Source organism: Gymnodraco acuticeps, unplaced genomic scaffold, assembly GCF_902827175.1.
Source record: "Gymnodraco acuticeps unplaced genomic scaffold, fGymAcu1.1, whole genome shotgun sequence".
NCBI lineage: Eukaryota > Metazoa > Chordata > Actinopteri > Perciformes > Bathydraconidae > Gymnodraco > Gymnodraco acuticeps.
This window is the reverse complement of record NW_022990223.1, coordinates 226145-242979: the sequence shown is the minus strand read 5'-3', so window position 1 is coordinate 242979 and position 16835 is coordinate 226145. Positions and strand designations below refer to the sequence as shown.

General features: G+C 41.5%; 2 protein-coding genes and 1 pseudogene across 3 annotated transcripts in view; 2 read left to right on the top strand and 1 right to left on the bottom strand.

Moving 5' to 3' along the window:
* Positions 1 to 16835, bottom strand: part of LOC117547782 — a 253890-nt pseudogene that overhangs the window by 13299 nt on the left and 223756 nt on the right.
* The window catches only part of LOC117547779 (zinc finger protein 420-like), a 389236-nt gene that overhangs the window by 187226 nt on the left and 185175 nt on the right, over positions 1 to 16835 (top strand). The window lies entirely within an intron of this gene.
* On the top strand, positions 2699 to 4439 carry LOC117547791 (proline-rich receptor-like protein kinase PERK9). The gene is made up of 2 exons (XM_034218617.1): positions 2699 to 2950; positions 3448 to 4439. The coding sequence occupies exons 1-2, from the start codon at positions 2805 to 2807 to the stop codon at positions 3893 to 3895; spliced, it is 594 nt and encodes a 197-aa protein (XP_034074508.1). The 5' UTR covers positions 2699 to 2804; the 3' UTR covers positions 3896 to 4439.

Below are 16835 nucleotides of genomic sequence, written 5' to 3'. Positions count from 1 at the left end.
GCAGGGTCATGGAGGGACCAGGCTGGCCCTCAGAGGCACACAGCAGTGTGGTGGGCAGGGTCATGGAGGGACCAGGCTGGGCCTCAGAGGCACACGGCAGTGTCGTGGGCAGGGTCATGGAGGGACCAGGCTGGGCCTCAGAGGCACACGGCAGTGTGGTGGATGGTTGTGAGGCAGTGGGTAATAGAGGGGTGGAAACAAGAGTGCCTGGAGGTGCGCTCCCAACACCGCACCTCCCAAACAGGTTGTCCATTATCTGTGGAATTGCAGAATTGTTCAAATGGAAATGTTGCTTTTACCAACTAGATGTGCAAGAACAAACTTCTTACCCCATAATATTCCCACGTTATGTTCCCCTCTCCTGTTGAGGTACAACGGTCCTTGACCCTTTTGTAGGTGGTCAAAAGGTTGTTGAGTTTTTTCCGGATTTTGTCTGAGGAGAAACTGTATCCCTCCTTGCTGAACTGCCGTTGTAGAATTTTGTAAAAACCGGGTTTGGAGTGATAGTACACCTGTTGGTGAGTTTTTGTCAGGTCCAAAAGCAGCAGTATGGTGTTGTGTGTGAAATCTGTTAAGACACAAGTGTTAGTAACTCAAACAAATAGCATTTGCTGTTTAGATCCTGCTAGAATCCACTTCAAGACACTGGTACTTGCTTACCGTGCTGCGAATGGATCTGGCCCTTCCTACATCCAGGACATGGTTAAACCGTACACCCCAGCGCGTGCACTACGCTCTGCATCAGCCAAACGACTCGTTGCGCCCTCGCTGCGAGGGGGACCCAAGTTCCCATCGGCGAAAACACGTGGGTTTGCTGTCCTGGCTCCAAGATGGTGGAATGAGCTCCCCATTGACATCAGGACGGCAGATAGCTTGCACATCTTCCGGCGCAAACTGAAAACTCATCTCTTTCGACTCCACTTCGAGCGTTAGAACGATTAACGAAGCACTTTTATACCAATAAAGGACTGGATTACCTAAAGCCAGTTGAGTAGCACTTGAAATGTTTGGCTCTATGAAACCTGATATACTTATATGATTCTGTTTTCTTCAAGGTTGTGTCTTCCTGGTCGAATGTACTTATTGTAAGTCGCTTTGGATAAAAGCGTCAGCTAAATGCAATGTAATGTAATGTAATGTAATGTAAAAGATCCTCATTTTAGTTACTGTACCTTGTGTTGCCTCAAGGTGTTCTGACCGGCTGGAGGGGGATGCCAGGTGAGGAGTGCCAGCTTGGGATCTAGCAGGCCTTACAGGAGCAGGCCTTACAGGAGCAGGCCTTTCATCAGGAGCAGGCCTTTCGTCAGGAGCAGGTCTTTCATCAGGAGCAGGCCTTTCGTCAGGAGCAGGTCTTTCATCAGGAGCAGGCCTTCCAGGAGCAGGCCTAACATCTGAAGACAGATCTAAAGGGACTGTGATTGAGAGAAAATTAAATATTTGTTTACAATAAACATGAATATGTCATTTGTTTGATTTGCATTAAAAGACAATACCATTTTTGATTTAAATGATAGATTACCTTGTGCATTTGTTGCAGCCCTTGCTTGCTGCATAAGTGCAGCTGCTAAACTGTTATCTGAAAAATAATTTACATCATTTAAAATCATATCCAGATTGTTGGAATGCAATTTAGTTGTTTACTCACCATTTTGTAGTCTTTGGGAAATGTCTTGTGAGACTCTTACAGTGATGTCTCCCTGTTCGTCACACAGTGTAAGCACCACAAATTCCATTTTACCCACAAAGGTGATCTCCATTGCTTTATATAGGTTTGTTAATTCAGTCATGATGATGAACCACACCAGTGACTGGGTTCCATAATTAGAAATGCTCCTCCCTCTTAATGTTTGCAAAACTGATAGGTGGACAGGCTACAAATGATCAGTCCCTTCAGATCCGCACACATGAAGCTTAATGAGCATGAATTGAACAGACCTGCTGCTGTGTTAATTCTTTAGCTGCCACTTTAAGCTTTATGATGTGTACAACATGGATGTAATTTGATTTAATCTTGCCATTTTAAATGATGTATTCAATAAATAAGGTTAAACCAAATCATTACATTACAATAGATTTTATTTTAATGATTTGGTTTAACTTAAAGAGAAACTTTATTGTTATTGCACATATTACAGGTACTGAGACAACGAAATGCAGTTTAGCTTCTAACCAGGTGCAACAAGCAGTGAAGTGGAAAGTAATGTACACAATCTACAGAATAACATATAGAATGAATTGAATGATGAATAAACAGTGGGGTATGAATACACTAGATATCAGCCTGTGAGCAGTATGAACAGTGTGTATGAATATGCTAAGATATATAAAGTATGAAAACGGTAAGCAGTATAGTATAAAATATATAGATATTAATTTCATGATGATAAACATTGTGGAACAATGATGAAAAATGGGAATGGATGTGGCGACGTAAAACTGACACAAAACAACAACAAACTTTTGCCAGCCAATTGGAGAGTTTCATCAGCAGCACGTGGTAAAAACCACCAATGAGCGCTCAGCTCGAGATACCAGCGAGCCGTTTCCCATCAAGCATTTCGCTTCCGCAGCCCGTGGAGAGCAACTGCGCCAACTCGCCTCGCCTCGCCTCGCTCTCAAGGCTGCGGGCGTCTTTGTTCCGCGAAATTTCAAAGTCTCATGTGGGCGGGCCTCCAGAGCAAGTCGGACAAAATGACTAACCATCATGCAACGCACTAGCAAGACGTTGATCGCAACTGCGCAGGTCTGCGCAGGTCTTGCTTGTCTCAAACAAGCCTTTTTAGTCTGTGAAGAAGATAGAGAAAATGGCTCGAAGGAACTTTACCGTTGCGGACCCGCTGGATTTTATTTTCGCGAGCGGCAGTGAAGAAGATGGCTCATCAGAACCTGAAGGCTTCGACTCTTCTGAAGAAGAAGAATACAGGGACAGCAGGGATCCATTTGAGGATGGGTAAGTGTAAATATAACTTGTAGTGCATTTGCCATTTTGTGAGGAGTACCGCGAAAATGAACAATGGATTTATCAACCTTTTTATTTTCCCCTCATGAACTTTTTCTCGGGACAAAATAGACTCTTGATTAGTAAACGTTTACTCTGTAAATGTTATTTATGTGTAAATGTTATTTTGGCATGTATAAGTAAGGTTACATGTGTAGATGAATAAAAATAATCCTTTATTCGTCCCACAACGGAGACATTTATAGACATGTATTTTATTTGATCATACTGTTCTGTACAGATGAGACTTTGTCATAGACTTATTTACATGTGTGTCTGTGATACACTTTATTTATGTGTAAACGTTATTTTGGTGTGTATAAGTAAGGTTACATGTGTAGATGCATGAGATAATCCTTTATTTGTCCCACAACGGAGACATTTAATTTATTTATATGTGTGCCTGCCATTTGTGTGTGTGTGTGTGTGTATTTGTATTTGTTTTACAGAGAGGTTTCACAGCTGCCTGGGCCTAGCAGCCCACAGATGACATTTATCCAGGAGCCTCCAGCTGTGCCTGCCACCATGTTGAGATCTACCGTGGATCAAGGGCCTTCACCACTGCCATCCCCACCAAGCACTAGAGGACCAGCATCACGACAGCTGCCTGCGACGAGGTCAAGATACACCTCAGCTCCACCACAGCCATCACCATCAACCCGGACAGCAAAGAGGTCTCATAGAGCACATGTACCTCCCACACAGCCACCAGCTGCCCATGCACCATCACCCCCACCTGCACAGCAGCCAGCTCCACTGTCTTGGAAGACAGGCAAAGACCCCGACACTGCTCCCCTGTCTCCAGGTTTCAACCTGCTCGCACACCCGGGCCACAGCTCAGCTCAACAGTATCAAACAAACCCCTTGACCTGTTCAAGCTGTTCTTCAGTGCACTAACAGTACAGACACTCTGTACCAACACAAACAAGCGGGCTGCACAGGAGATGGGAAAGTGTAAAACCTACAAATGGACTGACTTGACTGTAGAGGATTTCTATAAATACATGGGGCTGCTGAAACTGGACAATGTATTGGACTACTGGAGGAAGGATCATTTTGTCAGTGTATAATGAATAGTTGGTTGAAGGAAAAAAAGTTCTGATGTTCAATATTGTAAATAGTGAGATTTTGCAGTTATATTTATATACATTGTTGGTATTATAATAAATTGTTGGTTGAAAAAAAAAGTTCTAATGCTCAATTCTTTTTTTTTTACACATCACATGAACCTTGGTATGTAATATGAAGTCATTATTCAGTCCTGATATATCTCAGTCCCTGCTGTGGTGAAAGTAGAGTGATTGACAGCTGTTTTACTCAGAATTCGAATTTATAAAATTTCATTTTAGACATGAATAACACATTTATATACAGTGTAATTCAAATATTTCACTACTTTTGTAATCCTAAGACTTTGGTAACCAAATCTAAAACACCAAAACAATTCGATCACATGAGTAAATGTGTGTTTTCACAAGAGTTTTGAAAATGTTCCGAAAATCGGATGTCAAATGTTAAGCTTTTGAGCTACTTATCTCATCAAACAGTGCTCTAAGGTGAGTAATTTGCATATATAGCAATACTAGAGATTGTCCTGAACATTTTGATATGTAACACATGGGTGCCATTTTAGAAGAAATATATTTAAAAGGTGATTTAAGAAAACATCTAAAAATCGAGAAAATACCCTTAGACTCCAGAGGGTTAAAATGTGTTTTCTGAGAGACCGTGATGTATGGGGAATAATCTGCAGAGGTGATGAATTATGCTTTTTTATATCAGCATTCAAGATTTTTTTTTTAGCCTACTTTTTTGTATTTAAGTCAGGGGTGAATTTCAAAGTTATTTGACATTTACATTTCGGTATCATTTGTGAAAGAAAGTGATATTAAAGGCCAAAGAATCACCGAAACACTGGGGTTCAACCTCAGAGGACAATGAAAACCCACAATACATTTGATTGGAAACAAGCCTTGCTTTGCTTTTGAAAATGTGCTTCTTTATATCAGAAATCAAGGTGTTTTTCTGGCCTACTTTTTTTGTACTGTTTAATAGCATGAGGCAACGGAACATGTTGTCTTCTGCAGACTTTCTGCGCGAAAAAAAAAAAAAGTTTTAACAACATTATTTATTGACTTTTCATTCCGGTATAATCATTTTGCGCAAAGATGGCACTGTTTGTCAGAGCACTTCATCCTTCTGGGATTTCATGAAGAACAGCTCCAACGCCTGTGTGTATGGGAATGCCTCTGGTGCTGGTCCATTAACTGCCAGTGTTTCCCACAGATCTGAAATATACTTTGGGGGGTGGTGGTAGCGGGGGGGGGTTGAGGTGACGTGCAACAACATTAACCTTTCTGTTGGTCGCTTGTTAGCATACCCTTCACGCGATGGCAGAGCGAACAGGTACAGGTACAGGCAGGGTCCATAATGATAGCCCTATAGTTTAAATCTACTACCCACACATGAACATATGGAAATGGGTTACTATTTTAAAAAATAAATGTATTTATTAATGTATTTAGGAACCTATCCATGTGATTTTTAGTGGGGGTCGACCTCAAATCCTCTAGGGGGGTCCAGGGGCATGCCCCCCCGGTAAGATTTTATTTTTTATTTTGGAGTTAAATGCATCAATCTGGTGCATTTTTAGGGGAAAATAAAGAGACTAGATCTATGGAAACACCTATATTTAACAGAACTGTATACATTTCAATAATCATAAAATCAAGGCCATAACCAATAACATACCATTTCCAATATGAAAAAAACACTGAAACTTGTTTATTAATTTAGTTTTGGTTCATTTATAGTTGTGAGTGTGTCTGTGCTCCTGAATCAGCCTCTCCTGTCTCCCTCCTCTCCCCCCTCTCCATCCTCTCCCCCTGCTCCTCTTTGAGGCAGCAGCAAAGACTAGTTTTCTCTCAACAAGTTTTAAAAGTGTATCTTACCTTTTTTCACCTAGTTAACTTTTTATTTATTTATTCATGCATATTTTACTAATCACATTACATTTAATTTAGCTGACGCTTTTATCCAAAGCGACTTATAATGACCGATTACAGGGACATTCTCCCTGGAGTAACTAAGGGCTAAGTGCCTTACTCAAGGGCACACTAGTGGTGGTGTTCCTGGCGGGATTTGAACTCACAGCCTTCCGATCTTCAGCCCACCTCACTCTCCATTAGACCAATCACTACCCTCTCAAATGGAAATATGTGTTTACATAAATGGTGACCACACCGTTTGAGACCCACTGAGAACTTAGACTAAGTTAACTATCTAAACACTCAGAGAGTCCTTTACCTCACCTGAGCTGAGGTTATCCCGAGCTTGAATGACACACAGAGACCAATCAAGGGCTTTGATTTATGATCTGTATGACAGTGGCCATGTCGGCAGGCCACATCATGTGGACAGCCAGTCACCCTGTGTGAGGCAGGCCACTTAACAGGCCAGAAGGAGGCGAGATCAGAGCAAGGGAGCGAGGGATCATTGTCTACAAGTTAATCGATCGCAGATGGCGTCGTGGTCACGGACGAATAAAAAATATACTTGGGCGGCCGTTAATATACCTGGGCGGCCCGCCCAAGTATAGTCTATGTATGGGAAACCCTGGGGTCGAACTACCTGAAATGAGAGAAGAGATTATCAAAGTAAAACAGGAAATGACAGACAACAAAAAAGGGTTGGCAGACGCGGACTTGACGATATGACCTAAACAGAGAAATAATACTAACAAATCTGATGAGACACAACAGACACGTCATAGTAGAGACACCAAATACTAATATCAACCTGAACATATGCTAAAGGTGGCCCCTTTAAGCGATACCACTGTGTGTGCTTTTAATTTACACATTTTTGGTTCCAAATATCTTGGTTTCTTCTTCTCTACGGTTCCATTGTTCTGTTGTCTTACATTATACACATACGTTAAAAACATCTTATTGATATTTTTTGCATTTGATACTGAAAAAATCCAAGAGACTAATCAGTTACTTTTATATTGTGATACTTATATTAGGTAACTGATTACCTTTTTGTCCACAGCAGGCTTCATATGTTTTCTGTTGATGTTGGATCTGCCTCTGCCTTTATTTTACACGTTATGACTCCGTTTGTCTCCGCTCCGAAGGCCAGAGTTGATTATCTGCCAAGCCACCACACGCCGACAAACACGTGCCTCGCTCGCTGATGTACACAAACACGTTTAAATATGTAGTGATCCTCAGCCATGTGTGTGATAGCTTAATAATGATATATGTGGGGCTTTCTGCTGATGGAGCCCACAACTGTCTGCTTCCAAATATTTATTACCAGCCGACACTGCCTTACATACACACCAGTCTGCACACGTCTGCACATTTCAACATAGCTAATGCTCTCAAACTGCTGCAACCAAGCGAGACCAACACACACCACACCTCACTCCCTGTGTGATTGCCAATTTGTATTAATTAGATTAATCTTTAATGATCCCTGACAAGAGACCTGATCAATATTTCATCATTTATACGTCCCTGAAGCAATGTGCTGTCAGGGTTGTTTATGTTTGTGTCCCCTAAATAAGAATTAAGGGACATAAATGCCACATGAATGCAAACACTGCCCCCTGTGGGTCATGGACAACTTATTTGTATTACATACTCAGAGTGGTGCAGGAATATGTCCTAAACTCCTAAAATAAGTCAGATTGTATTCCTTAGTCTTGAAGTCAGACAGTTCTTTTAACATGTTTATCCTGCAATAAGGACTGTGTTAACACAAGCTGAAGAGATTTTTTTTTAACGTTTTGTTCCACCCACTGGTGAATTTAGAGTCTGAATGAGACGACTAAACGTCATTACGCCCAACGTTAGCTGCCTTTAGCTTAGCGGTGGTGACGTGAAGTCATGTGACCGTGCTGTAGTTCCTTTATAGCCCAATGTTAGCCACTTTTAGCTTAGCGGTGGTGACGTGAAGTCATGTGACCGTGCTGTAGTTCCTTTATAGCCCAACATTAGTCGCCTTTAGCTTAGCGGTGGTGACGTGAAGTCATGTGACCGTGCAGTCATGTGACCGTGCTGTAGTTCCTTTATAGCCCAACATTAGCCTCCTTTAGCTTAGCGGTGGTGACGTGAAGTCACGTGACCGTGCTGTAGTTCCTTTATGGCCCAACATTAGCCACCTTTAGCTTAGCGGTGGTGACGTGAAGTCATGTGACCGTGCTGTAGTTCCTTTATAGCCCAACGTTAGCTGCATTTAGCTTAGCGGTGGTGACGTGAAGTCATGTGACCGTGCTGTAGTTCCTTTATAGCCCAAAATTAGCCTCCTTTAGCTTAGCGGTGGTGACGTGAAGTCACGTGACCGTGCTGTAGTTCCTTTATGGCCCAACATTAGCCTCCTTTAGCTTAGCGGTGGTGACGTGAAGTCACGTGACCGTGCTGTAGTTCCTTTATGGCCCAACATTAGCCACCTTTAGCTTAGTGGTGGTGACGTGAAGTCATGTGACCGTGCTGTAGTTCCTTTATAGCCCAACATTAGCCACCTTTAGCTTAGCGGTGGTGACGTGAAGTCATGTGACCGTGCTGTAGTTCCTTTATAGCCCAACATTAGCCATCTTTAGCTTAGCGGTGGTGACTTGAAGTCATGTGACCGTGCTGTAGTTCCTTTATAGCCCAACATTAGCTGCCTTTAGCTTAGTGGTGGTGACGTGAAGTCATGTGACCGTGCTGTAGTTCCTTTATAGCCCAACGTTAGCCGTCTCACCAAAAGAGCAACATGGTAAAAGACTCAGAGGATAGGAATAAATATGAAAAATGTTATTGTACCTTTTTTTAAATGCACAATGGAGAACAGCTTAAAACCATCATGATTCTGTGTGAGGCCTGACATCTGCTGGTGAGGAACAGATACTGAGACGTCCAACAACATTTTTATATTAATCATATTTAATTTTCTTTTTGAGAAGAACAAACAGTTTTAGCATTTGAGATTATACATAAGATATTGATTTATTTTCTTCAACAGTGTGGTGGAGGCAGATCTTCGGTAGTAATGAGGACAGGATCAGGAAAGGTGAAGTTTCCTCTCAGTGTCAGGAGTTAAAAATGTTCCTTGCCCTCAGAGAGGACAGACCTCGTCTGTGACGTGTCGGGGTTTTAGAGAAGACCTCAACTAAAGCTGCTGCAGAGACGCTATGTGGAAAACAGATTTCCCGTCGGCCAATCACAGAGCAGCCTCGCAGCGAGGTCACAGGGTGCCATCTGAGGGTGTGATCACACCTTTACATGCAGCTCTGGAGCAAAGGAAACTCTGACTTTGATGTATGTTTAGCACAACATGTCCTCACTCCCAAATGGACACACATGGCTTCAACATGTGACCTGAGTGGAGTATTTTAGGTTACTACTTGGTTATGTTGAGGCTGTTATCAACGTGATACAGGTACAAACAGAGGTCTTTACCAAATTTAGGAAACAAAGCATAACGAAAAATCCCTCTTTGAGAGAAAATATTTGGCAAATACACGACTCTTGGTAAAAACGTTTTTGGTTTGGAAGACGCTGGCTCTACTGAACAAGACGAAAGGCAGAGGACAAAGGGAGACGAGGAATATTTATAGCAGAGTAAATGGGACACAGTTGACAACAATCAAGGGAAGGGCTGATAATCACAACGGCAGGAAGTCAAAGGCTCTGAAACGAGAGGGAAAGGCAGGTACAAAATAAAACAGGAAGTGCAATGACATAAGTGACTGTAACTTAACACATGCACAAGACATGACTAAACAACACAAAACGAAATCTAAACATGGATTTTAAACAAGACATGAAACATAAACCTGATTAGTATCACACTAAACATGACCAGTACAACAAGAACTAAACATGACAAAATAGGCAGAAGGACTTATTGGTTAGATCGGTAGAGGTGACTTTCGGTGTCTTGGTGACCTCTTCTCTACATTTTAGGGTAAAGAGATAGGTACATTTTTCAAAGAGTGTCCTCACAAGTACAGAAGCAATACTCTTTGTATGTGTGTGTGAAAGAGTGTGTGTGTGTGTGTGTGTGTGTGTGTGTGTGTGTGTGTGTGTGTGCATGTGTGTGTGAGCGTGAGGTGCTTATGTAAAACAAGGTTGCTGCTGCAGCCTCCAGCAGGTCGTTTGAGGGTGAGCATCCTTAATGTGCAGTGACAGAAGTAAAAGAGAATAGGCTGCCTGTCCTGTGGCGTGACTGTGTGTGTGTGTGTGTGTGTGTGTGTGTGTGTGTGTGTGTGTGTGTGTGTGTGTGTGTGTGTGTGTGTGTGTGTGTGTGTGTGTGTGTGTGTGTGTGTGTGTGTGTGTGTGTTGTTAAGGGGGGGTGGTAATGTGTTGACTCTGCAATGTTGGCCGCAAGGTTGGAAAGGAGCCTTGCTGTTGAGGAGAAAAGAAAAAGGAAGCTGAACAAAGTTGAGTTTTTGCCGCTGCGGCTGTTTGTGCCAGCGTTCACAGGAGCCCAAACAAGGAGGGACATTGAATGTTTAAAAGTTGGCGCTCCAAAGGTAAAGGTAGAAGTTTGTTGTAAGAGGGGAAAATGTGACAAGATTTCAAACCAATCTGTATTTCTGCCAAGAAAGCAGGCGTTAGTGGACTTGAGTCAAAAGTCATTGGTTTGTCCGTTCACATTTTCCATTAACCAGTCTTTAAAGACTGCCAGAGCTCATACCGTATTCCTGTTAGTGTTTACTTCCTGTCTGTCTTCGTCTGCTGTTCCCGTTAGTGTTTACTTCCTGTCTTCGTATGCTTTCCCCGTTAGTGTTTACTTCCTGTCTGTCTTCGTCTGCTGTTCCTGTTAGTGTTTACTTCCTGTCTGTCTGCTTTCCCCGTTAGTGTTTACTTCCTGTCTGTCTTCGTCTGCTGTTCCCGTTAGTGTTTACTTCCTGTCTGTCTGTCTTCTTCTGCTGTTCCCTTTAGTGTTTACTTCCTGTCTGTCTTCTTCTGCTGTTCCCTTTAGTGTTTACTTCCTGTCTGTCTTCATCTGCTGTTCCCGTTAGTGTTTACTTCCTGTCTGTCTTCTTCTGCTGTTCCCTTTAGTGTTTACTTCCTGTCTGTCTTCTTCTGCTGTTCCCTTTAGTGTTTACTTCCTGTCTGTCTTCGTCTGCTGTTCCCTTTAGTGTTTACTTCCTGTATGTCTTCTTCTGCTGCTCCCTATAGCTTTAATGTTTACTTCCTGTCTGTCTTCGTCTGCTGTTCCCTTTAGTGTTTACTTCCTGTCTGTCTTCGTCTGCTGTTCCCTTTAGTGTTTACTTCCTGTATGTCTTCTTCTGCTGTTCCCTATAGCTTTAATGTTTACTTCCTGTCTGTCTTCTTCTGTTGATTTCTCTGATGTCCAGCGCTCTATCTTTTAAGTTCTTTCCTTTTCTTGTTTTCTTTTCCCCTTTCTTTACCGGGGACAGTTCAGCCATCATGAATCCATCCATGTGCTCTCCACAAACGCAAAAAAGGTATTCAATGGTGTTTTCTGATGGAGGAAAACTATAGAAAAAGCACAGCTGACATTAAATTGACTGGACTTGTTTCTGCATGTTTATAAGACTGCACACAATCCCACCTAATTTCCCACTGGGATTAATACATTCATTTGATTGATTGATTGATTGATTGGAAATCTGTGAAGACTGCATTCCTGGAAACCCCCCAAGTCTAGGTTCTTGTTTCGATTAGGACATGACCAAGTACCCAATCAATTTCTGTAAGGACCCTCCCTTTTGGCAAGGTAACATTACAGGAACTAATCAAAACTGATGAGTAATGAACAGTGATTCTGTAACTCAATAACTCCAGCTCATGGGATTCCTGCTAAAAGTTTCTGTTTAGACTACACTGTGAAACTTCTGTCTGGTACAAAAAAATCCAATAGGAAAACTTTAATACCTCTCTCCTTTCTCTCTCAGAGGTTTACAGTATCTGACAGCTGCTCGGTTTCTCTCCAGTGACTCCCCTTCTCTTCTGTTTTTACTTTATGTCTTCTCATCCTCCTTTTCCTCCCCAATGCCTTCCTCCTTTACTGCTTCCCCCTCTCTCTCTGACCATCACTTTCTCTCACATCTCTTCTCCTTGCCCGGAGTATGACCAGGATAAAAAAGGAATAAATAAGTTAGCCTTACTCCTGTGGGTTATTTGTCCATGTGTTTTTTTTTGGTAGTGTCTTCAGATGTGCTTCGGGCCCTCGGGCAGAAAGAGTCGAACCTTGGACCTGAAATCTGAGCAGAGATCAAGTGACAGACCTGAGCGCTGCGAGACAAACTCGGCTCATGTCGGGATCCTCTAATCTTCTCAGAGCATGACTCGGGGTGCAAGAAAAGGCAAAACAAAACAAAAGAGATCATTGTATATAAATATGTGGAGTTCTGCTGCAAGAAATATTAAAGAATAACCAGAAAAATCTACCCAATTTACAATAAGATAAAAGAAGAACTTTACATTTGTTTCTTGCTGTATCAAAATCACTACATACTGATATACACCTGAACATCAGCAGGAGAGGACTCTTTAAAGTAGAGACACTACATACTGATATACACCTGAACATCAGCAGGAGAGGACTCTTTAAAGTAGAGACACTACATACTGATATACACCTGAACATCAGCAGCAGAGGACTCTTTAAAGTAGAGACACTACATACTGATATACACCTGAACATCAGCAGGAGAGGACTCTTTAAAGTAGAGACACTACATACTGATATACACCTGAACATCAGCAGGAGAGAACTCTTTAAAGTAGAGACACTACATACTGATATACACCTGAACATCAGCAGGAGAGGACTCTTTAAAGTAGAGACACTACATACTGATATACACCTGAACATCAGCAGGAGAGGACTCTTTAAAGTAGAGACACTACATACTGATATACACCTGAACATCAGCAGGAGAGGACTCTTTAATATTATGGGGTCACTGTACCCCTTGCCCACTTTTGATATAAATCAAATCAGGAAATTAATCGTCCGACTGATTTTGATCGACTTTGTGATGGGTGCATTTTGGTTGTTCTGCTTCAATCTGGCTTTTAATGTGTGATTGTTTTTGTATTATTTGACTTTAACTTTAACTATATATTTATTTGTTGTTCCTTTATTTTATTTTCTCTTCACTATATCTGTAAAGCGTCTTTGAGCACCTGTAAAAGCACTAACAAATTAAATCTATTATTATTATTATTATTATTATTATTATAATAGGAAAGCATCCAACCGGAAAGTGTATACACTGTAGCCAGCCAGAAACTGTTGAGCATGTTTTACTGCTTTGCAGGAAATATCGTACTCAGAGAAATGTGCTTTTCCAGACACTGAAGAAAGCAAAATTCCATGACTTGTCGCTATCAGGGCTGTTAGGGAAAACATCAGGCAATATATATTTTGAGATTATTAAATTTCTAAGAGAAATTGATAAATTTAAAAATAATCTAGAGTTTTGGTTCTTTGTTTTGTTTCTTTTGTTTATTGTTTTCTGCTTAATCTCTTGTCCACACTCCAGTCCAGTTGGTGGCGGTAATGCAACTACAGGTTGGTTTGCCAACCGCCAATAAACACGAAAGAAGAAGAAGAAGGAAGTAGAAGAAGAAGAAAAGTAGAAGAAGAAGAAGAGGTGAGTGGATTAAACACACGCAGAGGTTTCATTAAGTGTATTTACACCTGTTAGCTTAGTTTACAGTTAATCACGAATCAGAAGTTATCTTATTTAACACAGCTGTAATATTGGAAGAAAGAAACTCCAAAAAAAACTTTAAAATGTGCGCCAAAAATTGTCTCAAATTATCTTTAAATAAAGGCTAAAAGCTATTAGTTAACAGCTACAATCTAAAAGCCATCGGCTAACAGCTAAAGTCTAAAAGCCATCGGCTAACAGCTACAATCTAAAAGCTAAAGTCTAACATGTAACGTCTAAAAGCTATCGGCTAACAGCTAACAGCTACAGTTATTATTCCAGTTCGGCTCTGGGTGAGTAACAGTTGATTTGTAATGCTAAGCTGACTTTATTTTAGTTATTTATTACACCAGTTGTCTTTAAGACAGTTTGAGTTGTTGTGTTGGTGCTCTTTACCATAGATATAGTTTTAAATATATGCTTATTAGCATCGCCATTCTGTGACGCAGCATTTTCCCCATTGAAATGAATGGAGTTCTTCAGTTAGCAGCTAGCGCTAAGCTAAGCGACGGTTTAGCTTATTAGATAAATAGATATACTTTATTTAAATAATTATTTACTTTAAACTGAGAAACGATTGTGTCACAGCAGAAGTGTTTTCAGGCATTACACAAGTTAAGCATATTTAAAAGATACAATAAGATATAATAAAAATGAAGCATTAGCAGCAAGTTTACACACGGGACACATATCACTAGAGTATCTAAAGAATACACAATATACAGAAAATACTGTATACATGGAGTACATTAAACAGTCTTACTTGCTAATGTTTGCTTTCGGTGTTAACTTAGTGATAGTTAATGACACAGATAGCGTTATAACTGTGGTTCAAACAACCATTAATGTCACTTTCTATGTGAATAAAGTCATTTTAATGAAACAAAAGTGAACAAACTGAGCTGTAAATTAGAATGTAAGTTGCTACACAGATTATGATGAATTATATCTAAATATTTGTATTGTATTAATAATCATTTACACAGAAAACCAACTTGTTATCGTAATGGTTAAAGTCATTTGCATGTAATGTTAATAACTATCTGACCTTTCTATCATTTTCTCCTCTGCTTAACATCACATTGACTAAATGGATCAATTTGGAACATGTTTACGTCACAGCAGCATAGATGAGACAAGGCACTGCACATGATGTGATAAAACACTACATATAAACATCTAGAAATAGAACATATCATTGAATAAACTCTTTGAATTCCTCCTCTTCACTCCTGACAGTTTTCCACCTGAAGCAGCTCTGTGGTCTTCATCAGGACCCAGTGTTCCCAGAGAGGACCTGAAGCAGCTCTGTGGTCTTCATCAGGACCCAGTGTTCCCAGAGAGGACCTGAAGCAGCTCTGTGGTCTTCATCAGGACCCAGTGTTCCCAGAGAGGACCTGAAGCAGCTCTGTGGTCTTCATCAGGACCCAGTGTTCCCAGAGAGGACCTGAAGCAGCTCTGTGGTCTTCATCAGGACCCAGTGTTCCCAGAGAGGACCTGAAGCAGCTCTGTGGTCTTCATCAGGACCCAGTGTTCCCAGAGAGGTCCTGAAGCAGCTCTGTGGTCTTCATCAGGACCCAGTGTTCCCAGAGAGGACCTGAAGCAGCTCTGTGGTCTTCATCAGGACCCAGTGTCCCCAGAGAGGACCTGAAGCAGCTCTGTGGTCTTCATCAGGACCCAGTGTTCCCAGAGAGGTCCTGAAGCAGCTCTGTGGTCTTCTCAGTGTTTCCAGCTTAAAAGAAGCTTTATGAATGCAGCCCCAGGTAAGTGTGTGTGTGTGATACCTTAATAATTACTTTCTCTAACATTATTTATCCCACAGTATATTCATAAGTTATATGCATACCGTTTAGTTTGAGTAAACGCTCCCCTTTTACCTTCAGCATATTGTTTTAGTACGGTAACTCTTCTTTATTACCGTTAGCATACTGGTTTCTGTTGGGTAACTCCTTTATGTTACAGGATGAATCCTCAGTTTATTGACTTGTTGTTTCTAGTCTCCTCCTGACTTACAGAGTCCTGGAGCTGTGAGTTTCTCCTCTTCAGTGAAGCAGCTTTATTACTGTCTCCTATTGTTGCAGACAAAGTAGCATTACATGGAAATAATCAAGTAAAGTAAAAGTACCTCTAAATAGTACTTAAGTACAGCACTTGAGTAAATGTACTTAGTTACTTCTCACCTCTGCTATGAACCTACGAAGTAGCTGTAGATTAGTTTTGTTGTGTCTGTTGGTTGTATTGAGTTGTCTTGTTTTGTGTCAGCTGTAGTTGTGTTGATTATTTCAGAGACCCAGCCGGAGAAGGAGAACTGAGAGCAGCATGGAGGAGAACAAAGAGACCCCTGGAGCTCAGGTCATTGTGCACTTCATCACAATATATTCCTAATTCCAGCGTTTCCGCCAGGCGGGCGTCTTGCCGTCATTTGACGCCCTTATTCAGCTCGGAACGCCCTGGACTCGAGCCGAGGGCGTCCAAAAGAGTTTTTATCGCTTGAAATGAGGAAAAAGGAGAAGGACATCCCTCTGTTGGAGTGGAAAAGGAGTCTGGTGGGATTCTTTTCACCGTCAGCAAAGCGTGTTCCTGTGCTAGTGGAGCACGCGCGTGAACTGCGACCGCCGGAGCCTCGCAGCGGTGAAACTGAGGCTCTGGTAAACTGTGGTAACATGAAGAACCGTTTGGGAGCCGAAAGAGCCGGCTCTTCTTAGTGAGCCGAGCCAAATGATCCGACTCACTAAAAAGAGCCGGGATTCCCATCACTAATACGTAAAGAGATAGTATCTGTAGTGGCTATTTGTCAACAACAATAAAACTTCAAAAGGCCACTGAGGCACCAGGTATAGTGGATCTTACGCAGATCATGAGTTGGTAATGAGTCCATTGTCCAGACAAGGCATCGACGTTTTTGTGGTATTTATTAGCTTCACCTTGGCAAGATCAATACAGCAAAAGGTGTTGAAATGTTTGCTGAACTCAGCCCTGATACTGGTAAAAAACCATAGACCTTCCTGGTGCCCACTGACTGCTGCTGTGCCCTGATTGACTTAAATAAACCCAGCTGTGTGCCCAAATTGACCCATCACCTTCAAAATAAAAGCATTTTAGCTGGAACACAACTTAACTCAAATAATATGGCTGTAAATTAATTCTACAAAA

Excerpts from the sequence above, each read along its gene's own strand:
- LOC117547791 (XM_034218617.1), top strand. The coding sequence starts at position 2,805 with ATGGCTCGAAGGAACTTTACCGTTGCGGACCCGCTGGATTTTATTTTC. Across the intron at positions 2,951-3,447 it reads AGGGATCCATTTGAGGATGG|AGAGGTTTCACAGCTGCCTG; the intron begins GTAAGTGTAAAT and ends TTTGTTTTACAG.